This window comes from Lithobates pipiens, unplaced genomic scaffold (assembly GCF_037356315.1).
Source record: "Lithobates pipiens isolate NorthernLeopardFrog02 unplaced genomic scaffold, aLitPip1_a1.2 Scaffold_30, whole genome shotgun sequence".
Lineage (NCBI taxonomy): Eukaryota > Metazoa > Chordata > Amphibia > Anura > Ranidae > Lithobates > Lithobates pipiens.
Window position 1 is genome coordinate 137,116,257 of NW_027507791.1, and position 16,830 is coordinate 137,133,086.

The 16,830-nt window shown below is 45.1% G+C and overlaps 1 protein-coding gene across 3 annotated transcripts in view; it reads right to left on the reverse strand.

Moving 5' to 3' along the window:
• The window catches only part of KNL1 (kinetochore scaffold 1), a 288,270-nt gene that overhangs the window by 148,162 nt on the left and 123,278 nt on the right, over positions 1 to 16,830 (reverse strand). For all 3 annotated transcript variants that reach the window (XR_013264900.1, XM_077464895.1, XM_077464894.1), the window contains exon 7: positions 7,085 to 7,115. Coding sequence is in view for 2 of the 3 variants with exons in the window: in XM_077464895.1 (XP_077321021.1) it covers positions 7,085 to 7,115 (31 nt within the window). In the remaining variant the exon portion in view is untranslated. The remainder of the gene's footprint in view (positions 1 to 7,084; positions 7,116 to 16,830) is intronic.

Sequence of the window (16,830 nt, forward strand, 5' to 3'; positions counted from 1 at the left end):
GCATTGGCTGTGGATCCACTGGCCATTATGATTCATGCAGACACCAGCATCCGCACCCTTAGGATAGGGAGTATGGAGAAAAAGATTGGGATGTACGCCGACGATATGCTCCTATACTTAGCCGACTCGGGTCCCTCTCGTTGCAGCCCTTCATTTCATAGAATGCGTTGGTAGCCACTCGGGGCTGCGTATTAATTGGTCTAAGTCCCAGATCCTTCCCCTTGATCATCCCCCCCCCCCCCCGTGCCCACGTCCCCCCCTTTGACTCTTCCTAGGGTTTCTTTGATTAAGTACCTTGGAGTGCAAGTTACTAGATCACTGAAAGACTATGCACCCCTGAATATTGAACCCCTGTACACCCTGATCAAGACCAAGACACAAACTTGGGCCAGACTACCCCTGGGTGTTATGGGACGTATCAGTCTAGTCAAAATTATTCTCCTCCCAAAGACACTCTACTTGGTGTGGCATGCCCCCCTGTATATACACACACACACACCACAAAAAAATTTCAAAACACTTCAATCAATTCTTAATTCGTTTGTATGGGGCCATAGCAGACAAATTATCTTGGCGGGTTCTGAAGAACCCAGTGACATTGGGAGGAGCTGCTCTTCCAGATTTTCAGGACTACTACCTTGCCTCCCAATTGTCCCACTTCTTATCAAAATGATGGAACGAACTACCAAGATACCAACTACTACTCTGTAAATACTACAACGACCCAGTCCATGCCCCACATCAGTCAGTCCTCAGGCCCCCATTGCCAAGATGTCCCTGCCAACACAAAGTAGACCTGCTGTCACATCACCGGAAGATATGGCGGATGGCACTACAAAAACTAGGGACCCCGAAGAGTCACTCTCATACCCATCTCTGGTTTAATACACACCTGTCTGAACTACTGTCCATTCCAGACCCCGCGGTTTGGATACCTCATGGGATCCTGTACCTTAACCAAATTAAGACCAACACAGGGCTCAAAACATTCCAGATGCTGAAGGATGAGCTCTCTCTTCCCAACTATCTTCTTTTCAGGTACTTGCAACTTTGACATGCCATACAAACTCAATTTGCTGCCTCCAACCCATCTCGGACAGTCCCCTCTATAGTAAACATAATTACAGGAACTGAGCCAGCCAAATTAATTTCTACCCTTTACTCCGCCACCCGTCTCCCTGACGCTGTGGCATTAGCTTACGCTGCTAAGACTAGATGGGAGGTGGGCATTGGGGTAATTGAGGATGAGGAAAGGGATGAAGTCTTTGGGGACGTTAGTTTCTCCCAGACTATGGGACCGCCTCACACAGCTATATATTATACACAGGACATATCTGACTCCCCAGAGGTTAGCACGCTTCAGATCCATGTACATCCCAGGATGCAGCCTATGCGATCACGCCCCAGGTTCTTTCTACCACCTTTTCTGGTCCTGCCCAACCATACTGGATACAGGCGATACGCTTCCTCCACGATCAGATGGGCTCTCCTGCTACCTTAGAACCGAAGATGTGCCTGCTTGGCCTGCTGCCAGAATTAGATGCTGACAAACCCCATCGCACCTTTTTTACACGAGACCCTATTCTTGGCGAGAAAGGCGATTGCTCGTAATTGGATGCAGGCCCTCCCCCACAGTCCAGTGCTGGAAAAAAGATTAACGACACCCTCCCATACAAGAAGTTGATGTACATAGAGGCTGTCCTCTTAAACATGAGCAGGTCTGGAACAGATGGTTGGAAAACTGTGAATCGTACTTGAAATGCTGATCTGCCCATTCCTTACCCCCCCCCCCCCTCCTTTTTTGTTTGTCTGTTATGCTCTCTCTCCCTTCCCTTGCATTATATGTTGACTCCGGTTGGGTGCTCAACCCTATATTACGCTGATAACCTGTTGTGCTCATGTACGTTCTACTGTTTTGACCATGTTGGCCTATACCATTTTCTGTACCATGCATATACTTATCCACTCCCCCTTTGTCTTTTTTTTTTTTTCTCTCAAAGTTTTGAAAAAAAACATAAGACAATACCACAGTAAAATGACAATTCTAAAAAGGAAACAAGTAATTTAAAACCGATCGTGGCTGTAATGACTTTGGCAATATAGATAAAAACTAGAGGAAAAAAAAATAAAAAAAATAAAAAAAACACAGGATGGGCCCGGCACCCCCACAACCCATTACCAGGTCCTTTGGTTCTGGAATGAATATGAAAAGGGAACCCCGAACTAAAATAAAAATAAAAAACACTGCATAGGTCCCCGCCCCCCCCTCAAAATCCGTAGCAGGCCCTTAGCTGAGCATGCAACCTGGCAAGCCACAGGAAGGGGGGAGGGGGAGCAGCCCCCCCTCCACCTGAATCATACCAGGCCACATGCCCTTAACATGGGGAGAGTGCTTTGGGGTCTGAACCCCAAAGCACTAGTAGTCTGGATTCCTCCAGCATCCAGTGACCGAGCCAAGGTCAGGCCCAGTACTCCTCCCCACCCGGACTAGGAGCGGTGGTGACCACCGTCCAGTACAGCAGGAGAAAGATTTTCCCTGCCAAAGAGCTGGGGGACGAAGCCACCAGATCAGGGACCCTTTGGTTCCTTGACTCGAATCTGACTGTCTAGAGACTCAGAACATTTGTCCCATTTAACAAGATCACCCTTTGCACGGGTCTCGTATGGAACTGAGCGAACGGGACCGACTTGAACGTAGACATCAGACCCAGTACCCGCATGAAAGTCCACAGGGAGACCCACGTGCTGGACAACAGCAAGCGGGCTGCTGCCTGTAAATGCTGGACTTTGCCCTGCGGAAGGACTACTCTGGCCAGAGCAGAGTCAGGCCCATATACACCCATTTTCTGAACTGGAATCCATGCAGACTTGATAAATTATCAGCCACCCAAAATCTGCCAGAGTCTGAACAGTGATATCCACATTGCCGCTCAGGGCCGCTGTGTAGCCCAGCCTGGGCTACAAAGTAATGGCTGCTGATGCCTGAGCCAAAATCCACCACATCATGGCCGCCAGCCATAGGAAGCCATCAGGCAAGAGGGAAAAGGACACCAGTTATGGCAAAATGGCCGCGCTACACGAAACTACCACAGATGCAGGAGAACCCTGTAGCCTCCGAGGGAGAGGGAGAGGGAGGATCCGGACACCAGATCCAGTGCCCCCCCTCCCCCGGTAAGCACAACACCTAGGCGGTGCACACCCCCAGCACTCAACCCTGTCCCCCTACCCCATATGATGGGGGGTGGGGGAAAGGGGGGTTACCAAGGGACCTCCAGGGCAAGGAAAAGGGGTTGCAGGGACAGTGGGGACCCACAAGACCGGCCACAAAAAGCCCCTAAGGGGAGAGGATGACATTTACGCACCATACTAGGAGGGCACAACTGCAGACAGAACCTCCTCACCACCATTGGGGGGGCTGTTGGCCATGAGCGACACTGCACCTCAAACCGAGACCCGGGTCATATGTGACCTTGCAAGACTTTTCTGCCTATTGTCCCATGTCCTACTCCTGTAGGGGGTGGGGGGGATATAACCCTATGGTTCTGAATAAAGAGGGCTCGGTCTTTCAATGGTTGAATGAGAATTTTTTTTCAAGTTCTGTTCAAGAGTAGTTGTTAGATGGAAATTCAGCCGGTCTTTGTTGAACCAGACACGTTTTGATCCATCTTTGCCCAGCTTTAGAGACAAACACCATACTCGGAGGGTTTGTGTCTGTAGGTATACTGTTAAGTGAAAGTCCAGTCAAAACCTAAGCAATATTAAACCTACTCTGTCACATCCTAAGCCTAATTTATCTAACCTTGTAAAGCGAGAATCACTACACTTTCCTAAATTAAAGAAACCTTGTGAGCTACCACTCCTGAAAAGAACTCCTATATGAACAGCTGCTATCATAGAATATGCCCCATAAGCTTGTACCTAAATAATATTTTTAATAAAAAAAATAAAAAAAAATAATGTAAATTATATTATATTATCATACATACAAATGCATACACCATGGTCTGGTCAGCTGCTTAAGTTACTCTCTCGGAGCCCGCCCAGTGGGAGTAGCGCTCTTTCTGTGCTTTCTGGGAGAGGGTATTTAAGATGCGGACATCACATGCTTTGGGGCTTCCGGTCCAGAATGATATGCTGGCTTCATGGTCCTGGTCCTCCTGACCAGCCCCCAGGAAGGCTATGGGGTGGGGTGCAGATCCACCCAACTTTAATGTCTCGGGGCTGGCTAGCCCGAGGCAAGGAAACTAAAGGAAGGATTCTGAGGTGGTTTGGTGCTGTCTCCGGTTCGGGAGAGACACAGTATACTTCAAGCATTCCAGGGGAGGACTCTTCAGAAGAACACCACGTACGGGTTCGTTTTCTTAGAGCCTAGAAGGGCTGAAGTAACCGAGAGAATCCAGTCTTGTTGATATCAATAAGCAGGCTGAGAGATCCAGGTATCCCCACAATTGTTCTCAAGCTTAGTTTTCCTACGGGTTCTGCAACGTCTGTGGCAGAGACATTATCTTGTACATTTGTAAAACGTCGTCTGCGGCAGAGACGTGTTCCTGAGTAAGCACTTTGTTGGCTGCTAGGCCTTGTGAGAGAGGGACTGTCCAACCCGAGTGATCATCCAGTTGCGAATGGCTATTCCCTGGATGCAGTCAAAGTAAGCAAGTTCAAAGTTTTTTTTTACTTTGACACCAAGAGTACCTGAACTTCCTTTGCAACCCTCTGATCCCAAGTTGAAAGACTGTTCAGTTGTCTGAGTTTTGCAAATAAAAGCCATTCAAGTGGCTCTATTGTCAGTCTCAAGTTACTGGGCCATCTACCACAGGACATCCCCTAGATGTGCAACAAGGAGAACGGAAGGGAACAGCAAGCACAAAAATAACCAGCAGCTCCTTTGGGGGTTAGTGCTACATACACACAATGTATATATATATATACACACACACACACACACACACACACACACACACACAAACACACACACACACACACACACACACACTATACTTACCTGCTTCTGCAGCCATTTGTCAGATCTCCAGCAGCAGCAACTGTGAAATGCCTCCTTGGCAGATACCCTTATCTAACCAGCTCCAATGCATAAAATCCAGTCATGTGATGTTGCCTTTAAAGCAGAGGTTAACACAAAAATTGAACCTTTGCTTTTCGGGAACCCTCCCCACCTCCGGTGTCACATTTGGCACCTTTCGGGGGGGGGGGGGTACAGATACCTGCCTAAGACAGGTATTTGCATCCACTTCTAGGCATAGACTCCCATGGGAGTCTAAGCCTCTTGTCCTGCCGTGATGTCTGCTGGGACACATATGGGTCCGAGAGACAGCAGGGACCATTCGGATTGTGCTGCGCGACTCATGCATGTGCAGTAGGAAACCGAAGTGAAGCCGCAAGGCTTAATTTCCTGATTCCCTTACCGAAGATGGTGGTGGGAGCATCCGAGGACCGAGGGATGGACCGGGGCCTCGGGTTCAAGAAATCGCTGGACCCTGGGACAGGTGAGTGTCCTTATTTTAAAAAAGTCAGCAGCTGCAGTATTTGTGGCTGCCGACTTAAAAAACAAACACATTTGCGGGACTCCCGCTTTAAACCATTACCCTTTTTCCTCAGTCCTCCATTTGTGAATGTGCTCAAAGGGATCACAAGGAAATTAGACAAAAAAGGTACTACAGGCAGTCCCAGAGTTACGAACGTCCGACTTGTGAATGACTCCTACTTACAAATGGGACGTCTGATGTTCTGCACGGCCACTTTTTAGCATCGGAAAACGATGTTTGCGCACGCGCAGCTACTTCACAGAACATCGTAAAATGATGTCTCTGCCGTTCTGCGGATCCGACTTACGAACATTTTCAGCTTAACTTACCGGCAGTCTCTAACCTGTTCGTAACCCATGGACTGCCTGTACTGGACTGATGAAGAGGTTTCCATAAACATGCACATTTAGCTTGTAAGTCTGAAAGTTTATGCCTATGGGAAAGGGTGGGCAAAAAGACATCTTAAAAAAAATAAAAAAATGGGCACATCTTGGGGATAAAATAATCAGCAGAGTAAGCAACTTTTAAAATACTTCTGTTAGGAAAAGCTTGAGATGTACCGATCAACATATGAAGGGCCCCCATCAGAACTGGCTAGATCAGTCAAAAATCAGCTATAGGCATGCTTACTTGTAGAGGCACATTTTTCCTAAACAAAACAAAATGCCTAAAGATCCTAGTGTTCTCTTTTTAGCACATGATATTCTAGTTTGTTTCATTTAGAAGGTTATGGCTGTATACTCTTGCAGTTTTATAACCCAACTCTAAAATATTTTGGAAAATTCTGATGTGTGAACAAACGTTACCTCAACTCATGTGTAACCCATGGCCAGATCACTGCACTGGGCTTCACTAGTACCAAACAGGAGAGCTGCCGGTCTCAGACCGATGTGCTCTTTTTCTACCAACCCCTACCCTTGGCCATTTTCAGAATTCAGTGTATTCTAGGGTTGATAGTTTCTTCGATTTGTGCCTCCCTGGCAACCTCATCTAATCTTTCTGGGCGCTGTCTACTCTCCACATCTAAAAAAAGGGAAATTTCATCAGTTTCCAAACCTTGGTGCGGACTTTTCTTTTTGCATATTCTTTTATTTGTAATTTTTTAAACGTACAGGGGGTACACCCTGGGTTTGCAACCAAAAACATGGGTACCATGGCTATAACAATATTGACAAATTACATGAGCAGAGTATTACCAGTATAATTCCATATCATTTTCAAAGATAGGGCACTTATGATAATTTGATATTAGCAGAATTGGTTACACATTGTCAGATTTGGTAATGTTGCATTTATGTCAGTACCCTCCAGAGATTTAACAAAATACTTGATCTTAAGCAATATAATGTATCAAGACATTTAATACATCATTAATGGGGACCCTCCTCTACTGCTATGAGAGCGAGAAGGCACGCAGCGCAAGAGCTAAAAAGGACAGGCAAGTACAGGCACTTTGTTATTTAAAAAAATAAAAAATAATGGATAGTTTACAAAAGTTATTGAAAGGAGGAGAAAAAAATATATTTTGCCATTATACTTACTCATTACAGAACGGCCTAGCTGTTCCAACACCTGCAAAATAATTATTTAAAAAAATAAATGCTAGGTTACAAAAACTCAAATACACAAGTTGACAATATACAGTCAGCCTTTCAACAGATCTGTTTTTTTTTTCCCCTTTCAATGGTTTTATTAGTATTTTCACATTAGGTATACAAAAAAAAAAAAAGAAAAGCAAAATATTTAACACTCTACAATTGCAGAGTACCAGATGTTAGTCTGTAGGCGAAAGAACATTGGGTACCTTTTTATTGGCACTTAGATGGTACTCAACAAGCTCATCATTAAACAAAGGAAATTAAAAGTGAGGAGAAAAAAGGAAGGGGGGGGGGGGGGGGTCCGTGACGCTCGAACGCTCCTCAGATCGGAGCCCTACAGTGATCTCCAGTCAAATAAATGATCCACGGGCCCAAGACTTTTTCAAAGACCTTTATTTTGTCATTCAAGACTGCTGAGAGCCTTTCATTTATCATGAGCTAGGAGAGCTAGCTTGTGCTTAAAAGGGATTGTAAAGTAAAATGTTTTATTTTTTAAAATAACAAACATGTTTATACTTACCTCCACTGTGCAGCTCGTTTTGGACAGAGTGGCCCCCGAACCTGCTCTTCTGGGGTCCCTCAGCGGCTGTCTCGGCTTCCTCCCGCAGGTACTTCTCACGTTCATGCGAGCTCCCTCGCATGGTGAGAAGCACCTGCGGGCACGCTCCTGTGATCCAGCCGGTGGCTATAGCCGCTCGCTGTATCACACTGCCCCACGCCCGGCACGCTGCGCCATTGGATGTCATTGACAGCAGCGCGAGCCAATGGCTGCGCTGCTTTCAATCCATCCACTCCAGCCAATCAGCAGCCAGGCTGAGCGGCGAAGAGGACGGAGGGGGCGAGTGTGGGATTTTCAAGGCATTAGGTAAGTAAAAACGGGGGGACTGGGGGCGCCGGCAGTGCGAGATGTTTTTTCACCTTAATGGGTAGAATGCATTAAGGTGAAAAAACATTTACCTTTACAACCCCTTTAAGTTAGTCAAATGGGCTGGCAGCTGACCTCCAATTTCCATTTCCTGCTAGACCTTTGTACACAAATGGCTGGGGTGGATGCCCTCTAGTTCTGGAAGGATATATCCGTACATCCTCCCAGAACGGTGCCTTGTGCAGTGACATGATCTGTAACCGGCTGTGTTTACAGATCACGGTTACAATAGTAAGGCTGTCATTCATGATGCCTTGCTTACTACAGTGAGGATCATGGTGATTGGTCACATGGTACCAAGGCCAAACATAGATCCCTGTACCATGTGATAGCTGTGAATCACAGCATCACAGTAGTAAGCAAAATGCAAATAATTCACCTACTGAAAAAAGTGAAAGGGTGCTCACTGACTTAAATAGGAAGTAAACCCTGATGAGTTTACTTCCTCTTTCATTCCCTGCAAAGGCAAAGCATAATGGACTACTATGCATCGCATAGTAGTCCATTATGTGTCACTTACCTGACACAGGAGCCAGCGAAGTCACCGCTGTCCCCTGTAGTCCAGCGCATCCATTTTCTCGGTGGGGTCTCGCAGCTCCGCCGCTGTCATTCGGCGAAGCCGAGATTACATCACTCACGCGCATGCGCACGGGAGCCGACACGCGCGGCAGCTCCGTCGTTGAGAATGCCGCGCTCAGTGCGCCTGCGCGCCGCTGTCTATGGCGCATGCGCCGTAGACAACGGTGCCTGTTTTCGGGCAAATATCTCCTAAACCATATAGGTTTAGGAGATATTTCTTGGACCTACAGGTAAGCCTTAATTTAGGCTTACCTGTAGGTCAAAGTGGTTTGTAAGGGTTTACAACCACTTTAAGATGGAATCTGTATATATAAGAATTTAGATTGAACAATAAAAAATATGAAATATTTAAAACAGAACATGAAAAGTAATAGACAACGATTCACGTTCAACTAGTCCATAAATAGGCAAGAACCACAATGCGACTCAGATCAATAGGGTAAAAAGGCAGCAGGTGGTGACTGGACAGGATACATACAAGCCAGCAGCTCCTGGAGGTTTGGGATTCTCTCGGAAACAGATAAAAAGGAGAAAAACAGGGCACCAGGTCAGTGCAAGTAAAACCAACAAAACTTTATTTCAATATCCAAGAAGCTTGCAAACTGCATGTAGAGGTGCTGTGGTATCATGGGTGATGATCCAGGATGGTAGACAGGGTGAACTGGAGGGCTGCTGGCTAGCCGGGACCCGCTGCATAGGAGGAGCAGAAGGCCCACCAGCATCCTGACTCTCACATGCCTCTAGGAACTTCAGAAAAAACAGGACACTCAAGGTGTGGAGGGGGTGGGTCGCAATGCATTTCCGAGGCCCCACCTCTTCAGGCTACTGAAATATGAAGGAGGCGGGGCCTCGGAAACGTGTTGCGACCTGCGACCTCCACACCTTGTGTGTCCTGTGTTTGTGAGCCGGTGACGCTGTAGGGCTTCTGCTTGCCTATCTAGCAGGTCCCAGCTAGTGTGGGTGGTGGTTCCTTTATCGGGTGTGTCCACCTTCGGCTTTTTGGAGGCACGAGCCCAAAAAGCATTGTTGGTTTTACTTACACTGACCTGGCACCTAGTTTTTCTCCTTTTTATCACAGTACTAAGCAAGGTTTCATGAATGAAGCCTTGAAAAACAGTGTTAGATTGTAAAAAAAAAAAAAAAACAAAAACAAACACACAACACACCACACACAAATACACGGTCACCAGAGCAAGTCAAGCATGACATGCGAACATAAAACCACTGTCTAGGCGATCTTGTACAATGGCTGGTTGCTCCGATATCACTGTATGTCAGCAATGCCGGCCATCATACCTGCCACAGCAGGGAAATAACTTCACAGCAGAATATAGAAATTTTACATAAAGACCTGAACAAAATAATGGAGTGGGCAACTACATAGCAAATGAGGTTAAATGTTGAGAAATGTAAAATGATGGGGGCTAAGAACATAAAAACACAAACTACGTGGAGGATGGAGAAAGATCTGCGGGTCCTAGCGGAAGATAGACTTCAATAGTACGCAATGACAAGCTGCAGCTACCAAAGCTGGCAGAATAAAAGCATGCATAAAAAGGGGGATATATACTCCAGAGAGCAAAATACAATCTTGTCAAGTTTATAAAACTCTGGTCCAGCCACATCTGGTGTATTCCATCCAGATCTAGTCACCAGTCCTCAGAAGGGATGTGCTAGAGCTGGAGAGGGTGAAAAGGGCAACTGATTTAATAAAGGGACTGGAGGACCTCAACTACGAGGAGCGCCAACAAGCACCAAATTTATTCTCTCTGGAGAAGAGACACTGGAGGGGACACAATAGCGATTTACAAATACTTGTTTGTACAATTGTGGCTGCCATGAGAGCATCACCAGTTATTTCTCCATCTACTTGGATTGTTTTGTTCAACCCCTCGTTAGGAATCTCCCCTCATATCAAAGACTGCATACATCTACTTGAGACATTACAACATTACACTTGGGAACCAGCGTACCGTTGGCTATTACTTGATGTGGTATCGCTCTATAACTCCATCCCCCACACAGTGGGTCTACAGGCGTAAAACATTACCTTGACTCCGATTCCCAGCTAAATCAACGTCAGGCAGAACTCCTGTTGGAGATACTGTAATTCTGCCTCACACACAACTATTTTGAGTTTAACAGCCAGTTCTATATCCAAACCAAAGGCATGGCCATGGGGGCAAAGTTTGCCCCTAGTTACGCTAACCTAACGATGGGGTTGTGGGGAGGATAAATTCATCCATTCCAACAAGCCCCACGCTTCCCATGTGGTCCTTTTTGGTCGTTATATTGACGACGTGGTGATCATCTGGGATGGCCCTGAAACCCTCATCCCAGAGTTCCCGCAATACTGCAATGACACCATGGGATTGTCCTTCACCTCAGTTACCGATAGTGACAAGCTCTCCTTTCTATATCTTCAACTGTTCCATCAGGGAACTACCATCTGTGCACAGAATTATATCAAACCTTCTGCTGGAAATTCCCATTTACATTTCACGAGTTGTCACCACCCTTGTTGGATCAACAACATCCCTAAAAGCCAGTTCTGTAGATTGAAACATAATTGCACCCGCGAACAAGATTACATCACCCACAGTCAGCTACTCAAAACTAAGTTCAAAGAAAAGGGATACCCAGAAGACACCATAGATGAAGCCTTTAAGCACCATCTCCACAAAGATGATAGTGTCAAGAGCTACCATCCTCCAACAATCCCCGTTCCATTAGGTTTATCACACAGTTCCACAATAAATTCAAAAACATGGAAAGTATCTTTCACAGACACTGGCCAATTTTGAAAGAAGATCCTTACCTCAAAACTGTTACTGATCGCCCCCATATCACCTACAGGAGAGCCAAAAACATTAAGGCTCAACTAGCACCCAGCAAGCTGAAACCCCCTTGTTCTACCACTAGTACAGCTCTCACATCCTTTTTCAATATTAGAGGAATGTACCAGTGTAAGAAGCCTCTATGCTTTACATGTCCTTATATAAAACGCACACACTGAAAGACTTCTTACACAATGGCAAACTACATCAAATACCTGATTTTTTTACCTGTGCCTCCGAATTCGTGATTTATTGCCTCACCTGTCCTTGTGGCCTTCTACATGTCGGCCGCACTATCCCGACTTTACGCAAGCAGATTGGGGAACACCGAAATCTGATTGTGTTTGTCCCTGCCTAATTCAGTGTGCCCCGACTTGAAGTTCATGAACAATCCACTACAGGTCTACGAGTGTGGGTGCTGGAATCCATACCCCAGGGGTGTCCAAACTACGGCCATCCAGCTGTTGCAGAACTACACATCCCATGAGGCATTGTAAAACTCTGGCATTCAAAGACATGACTAGGCATGATGGGGATTGTAGTTCCTGAACAACTGGAGGGCCGTAGTTTGGACACCCCTGCCATACCCAAAACCCTCCCTCCAATTGATGGCTATAAAAAAAAACAAAAAAAAAACTGAGAGGGAGAATTATTGCAATTTTTTTGGACACTTTATCCCCTGGAGGGTTGAATGAAACCATTGAAATACTCTGTTATAAATTATACACATTCAGAATAATAATATAATTTATATTCTATGCACTTAGTTATAGTATCTTTTTTTTTACCACCACCCCCCCCGCCCCCATTTTTACCACCCTTTTTCCGCTCTTTACATTATTTTGTAATACAACAAACAAGTTTTGAAATACGAATTATATAATTTATCTCTTATAATATTAATATTCAAACACATCTAAAATGTCCCCATAATCCAATGTATAATTTCCTCAAACTAAAATTAAACTAGATATGTCCTAGTTAACATTTGCATTAAATGGTAATACCTATAGTCCATCAAATCCGTAATTCTCTTATTGTTTTCTTATTCAAATTTTTACATTTTTTACCATTTTTTTTTTTACCATTCCAACAATCCATATCTTAGCTATGTTTATTCTCATGCATGTATACTCCCCCCCCCCACCCCCCATCACTCTATACTCATTACCATTAACGTTGTGTATTATATATAGAGCTCCTCTTGTTACTTCCCGTTTCTTATGCTGCTATGGTAACAATCACATGACCTAGGGGGTATTAAGGGACCTTATTTACTTCCCGTTTATGCTGCTACTCCCAATTTCTTATGCTGCTATGGTAACAATAAGTGACCTAGGGGTTATAAAAGGACCTTATCTAAGATGGCCGCCATAAAGCCTGAAGGGACATGTCCCGAACGCGAGCTTCTCCCCGCTAACCCAGAAGTGATGCTGATCCCCGCCAGTGCTGGTACCTAGTGTTTGCGCTCCGCAACCACCGGAAACATCGTATCCAGCGGTATTTCCGGGCCTGGGACCATCCACATCATCTATCCCTCTGCCAGATTTACAGCTAATGGCGACTAAACTGGATGTTGAAATAATTACAATGCCCATCTATGAACCACTTTTGTGAGTGTATTCAATTTTAATAACATTTTTAAAAATCAACGTTTTACTGCACTTAGAAGGCGCCGTTCCTCTTGCATTTGTCTTTCAGAGAACTTTTTACATTTCTACTCGGAACAGTGGACAGTTTCTTTTTAATTCTTTTTAATTATTTTAACGATTTTAATTATTTTTCCTTATACTTCATGGACATTACTGACTGCAACAGCCCATTGTGGTCATTAATACTATGTATACTATTTATACTCTATGTTCATTCCCATTCAACACAATATGCGTTTGTTTACTAGTCATATTCAGAGTGTGCCGTATTATATTTTCCTATAAATGTTATCACCCAGTTATATTATTTACATTTTGGAAAGAATCCAGGCCTTTAACCTGTTGACAATCAGCCACCGCAGTTATCCTTCGCCATAGGTGTAAGTTGGACTCGTTCACGGCCCTGTGCGGGCACATGCCAATCAGCGGGTCAAGCAGACTCAGTGTCCGCCCGCGATTGTTCCCCACAGCGATAGAACGGGGATCTGCCGTTCTGATGGGGGATGAAACAGATCTGGTCTTTCTATGCAGGAAGATGGATCTGTGTGTTATCCCAGGTAGCCCATCCCCCATACAGTTAGTAAACACACCCAGGGAATGCCTTGATCGCCCATGATGTCAACCACCAGTGTCATTAATACAAGGTCAGTTCATAATTTTTGCACTGATCACTATTCGTGTCACTGGCTCCCAAAAAAGCATCAGTCTGTCATTACTAGTAAAAAATAAAATAAATAAAAATGCAATAAATCTATCCATATTTTGTAGACGCTATAACTTTGTGCAAACCAATATAAGCTTATTTTTCATTTTATTTTTTACCAAAAATACGTTTGTACATATTGGCCCACCAAACAGATGGAGAAATTGACGCTCTGTTTATAGCGCAAAAAACAAAAAAAATGCAGATATAATCAAATACCACCAAAAGAAAGCTCTATTTTTGGGGGGGGGGGGGGGGCGGACATCAATTGTATTTGGGTAAATCGTCACACACCCGCGCAATTGTCAGCTAAAGTAACGTGGTGCCATATCGCAAAAAATGGTCTGGTCAGGAAGGGGGTAAATCCTTCCGGTCCTTAAAGTGGATGTAAACCCACTTATAATTTCTATGACTTCCATAGTGCTCATCTATAAGTATATATATGCCTCCTGCATGTATCCCTACCTGTCAAACATCTTCTGTTTAGCTGTTGGAGCCCTGCAATACTCAGGGTTCTGTGGGTGGGGCTCGGTGGGCTGAGTCGTGATGTCAGACTCCTCGCCCGCCTCTAAACTCCTTGGCCAAGCATCGATATTTCTTACACTGAACTTCTGCTGGTCTCATGGATTATGTCCCACAATTGCCAACATCCTGTAAAAACCCAGGAAAGTCACCACATGACTTCAGCATACCCAGTCATGCTGAGGTGTGGAGCAGCCACTCCTGGAGCAAATGAAGAAGAAAGGTGGGGATGTGAAGTACACAAAATGCCTATCTTACTGAAAAAAAGATAAAAGTATTGCTCAGAGCTGGATTAACTCTCTGTGGCAAGACTGGGCACAGAGGACATGACATCTGCTGTAACAGATGAGTCTTAAAAAAAAAAAAAATAATATATGGTTTGGGTTTACATCCACCAAGTGGTTAAAGCATTCTACTGAGCTGGCCAGACCCAGCTCTTGACTTGAGGGAGTCTATTCCACATTGTCACAGCTCTTACTGTGAAGAAACATTCCCGTAATTGGAGATCAAAATCTTTTTTTTCTCTAGACGTATAGCGTACCCCCTTGTCCTCTGATGAGCTTAAAGTGAATAACACAACACCAGGTTAACATATGGACCCCTTATGTATTTGTACATGATGATCATATCCCCCCTTAAAGCGTTTGTTAAAGCAGAGTTCCTCCAATTATTATTTTCTTTTAAGTCAGCAGCTACAAATGCTGCAACTGCTGACTTAAAATATGGACACTTACCTGTCCAGTGCACCTGCGATGTCCTTACCCGATGCCGATCTGTCCCTCGACTCTTGGGTGGAGGCGCTGCCATCTTCGATAAGGGAATCAGGAAGCGATTCACAGCCTGGTTCCCTACTGCACATGCATGAGTCACGCTGCACATCCTCACTGGTCCCGGTTGTCTTCTGGGACCTGTGTGGATCCTGCTCCTTAAAAGCATGTTATGACAATGCTTGTCCTGTCTTATTTGCACCCCTGTAACACCTAAAAAAAACCTGGCTGATCCTGACAGTTTCTCCCCACCCCTTTGTAAACTGACCACAGTGTATCATGGCTGCTGAGACCAGACACTGTGGTCAGTTTGCGGGATAAAAAACGGAAAAAGACCGAAAATTTTGAGAATTTTTTTTTTCTACTTTTTGTGATAAGAAAAATCCAAAACTCAATTTTAGACATACATTTAGGCCAAAATATAGTTACATAGTAAGGTTGAATAAAGACACCAGTCCATCCAGTTCAACCCGAGTGTCTACAATTGTCCCTATCCCTGTACATTGCACACTCACATGGAGCCCACACAGAACTTCCCTGATGCGCGCCCGCGGCGGCACGCATTAGGGAAGTAAATAGGAGGATGTCCAGGGACGTCCTCCCGGCAGTTAGCGTCCGCTCTGTAGCCGTCTTTTGGCTATAGAGCGGACGCGAAGTGGTTAAAGGCGGTCCCTCAGGCATCTTGTCAGTTTTATCAAAGAAGCGAGGGATGGAGTTGAAATATAGTTAAACCGTACATACAAATTCATTTTATACATAAAAAGGTTGAGAATGTGCTGTCCTGGAAGACTCCTGGAAACAATTACTGGTAAGTCTAACTCCGGTTTTCCCCAAATAGTCTTCCAGGACAGCCCTTGAGAGGATGAAGAAGTACTCAAATTTTTAGAGGGGGGGGGGGGGGGGGATGGACTACTGTTTGGAGAACTTTCTTCCCAAATGCTTGATCTTAATCACCAAAAACATCCAATCGATGGTGACGAATGATCGTAGACATGCTTGACCACGTGGCAGCCTTGCATATCTGCTCCGGAGTAGCGCCGGCTCTTTATAACCAGGACGTTACCAACGCCCTTGTGGATTGTGCATTCAAGCCTTGTGGAGGGTCCAAGTGTAGAGTTTTGTACCCTTCAGAGATGGCTATATTTATCCGCCTAGCTATTGTCACATTAACTGCTTAAAGGACCGCCTCATGCTGATATACGCTGGCAGAATGGCATGGCTGGGCACAATCTTGTACCGGTACGTGATTCTTTAAGTGGCCAGCCGTGGGTCGGGAGTGCACCGCCGGCGGCCTGCTCCCGACCTGGTCCAGAGCTCCGTGACCGTGGGACCAGCGGGCCCGATTGCCGCTGGTGTGCTGCAATCGGGTCACAGAGCTGAAGAACGAAGAGGTCTGTGTAAACAAACCTCTCCTCCTACTTCCTAGTGTGGCTGTCACAGATAGTCTGATCCCTTTTATAGGGAAGGATGATCAGTGATGTCACATGCCAGGCCACACAACACCTACACTGCCTCCTAGTGGTTAACTCCTTCACTGCCAGTGTCATTTACACAGGAATCAGTGCATTTAAATAGCTGGATAAATGACAATAGTCCCAAAAAATAAATAAAAAAAAAACTAAAATCGCCGATCGCTGTCATTACTAGTAAAAAAAAAAAAAAAAAATTTAATAAAAAATGCTATAAAACTATCCCCCATTTTGT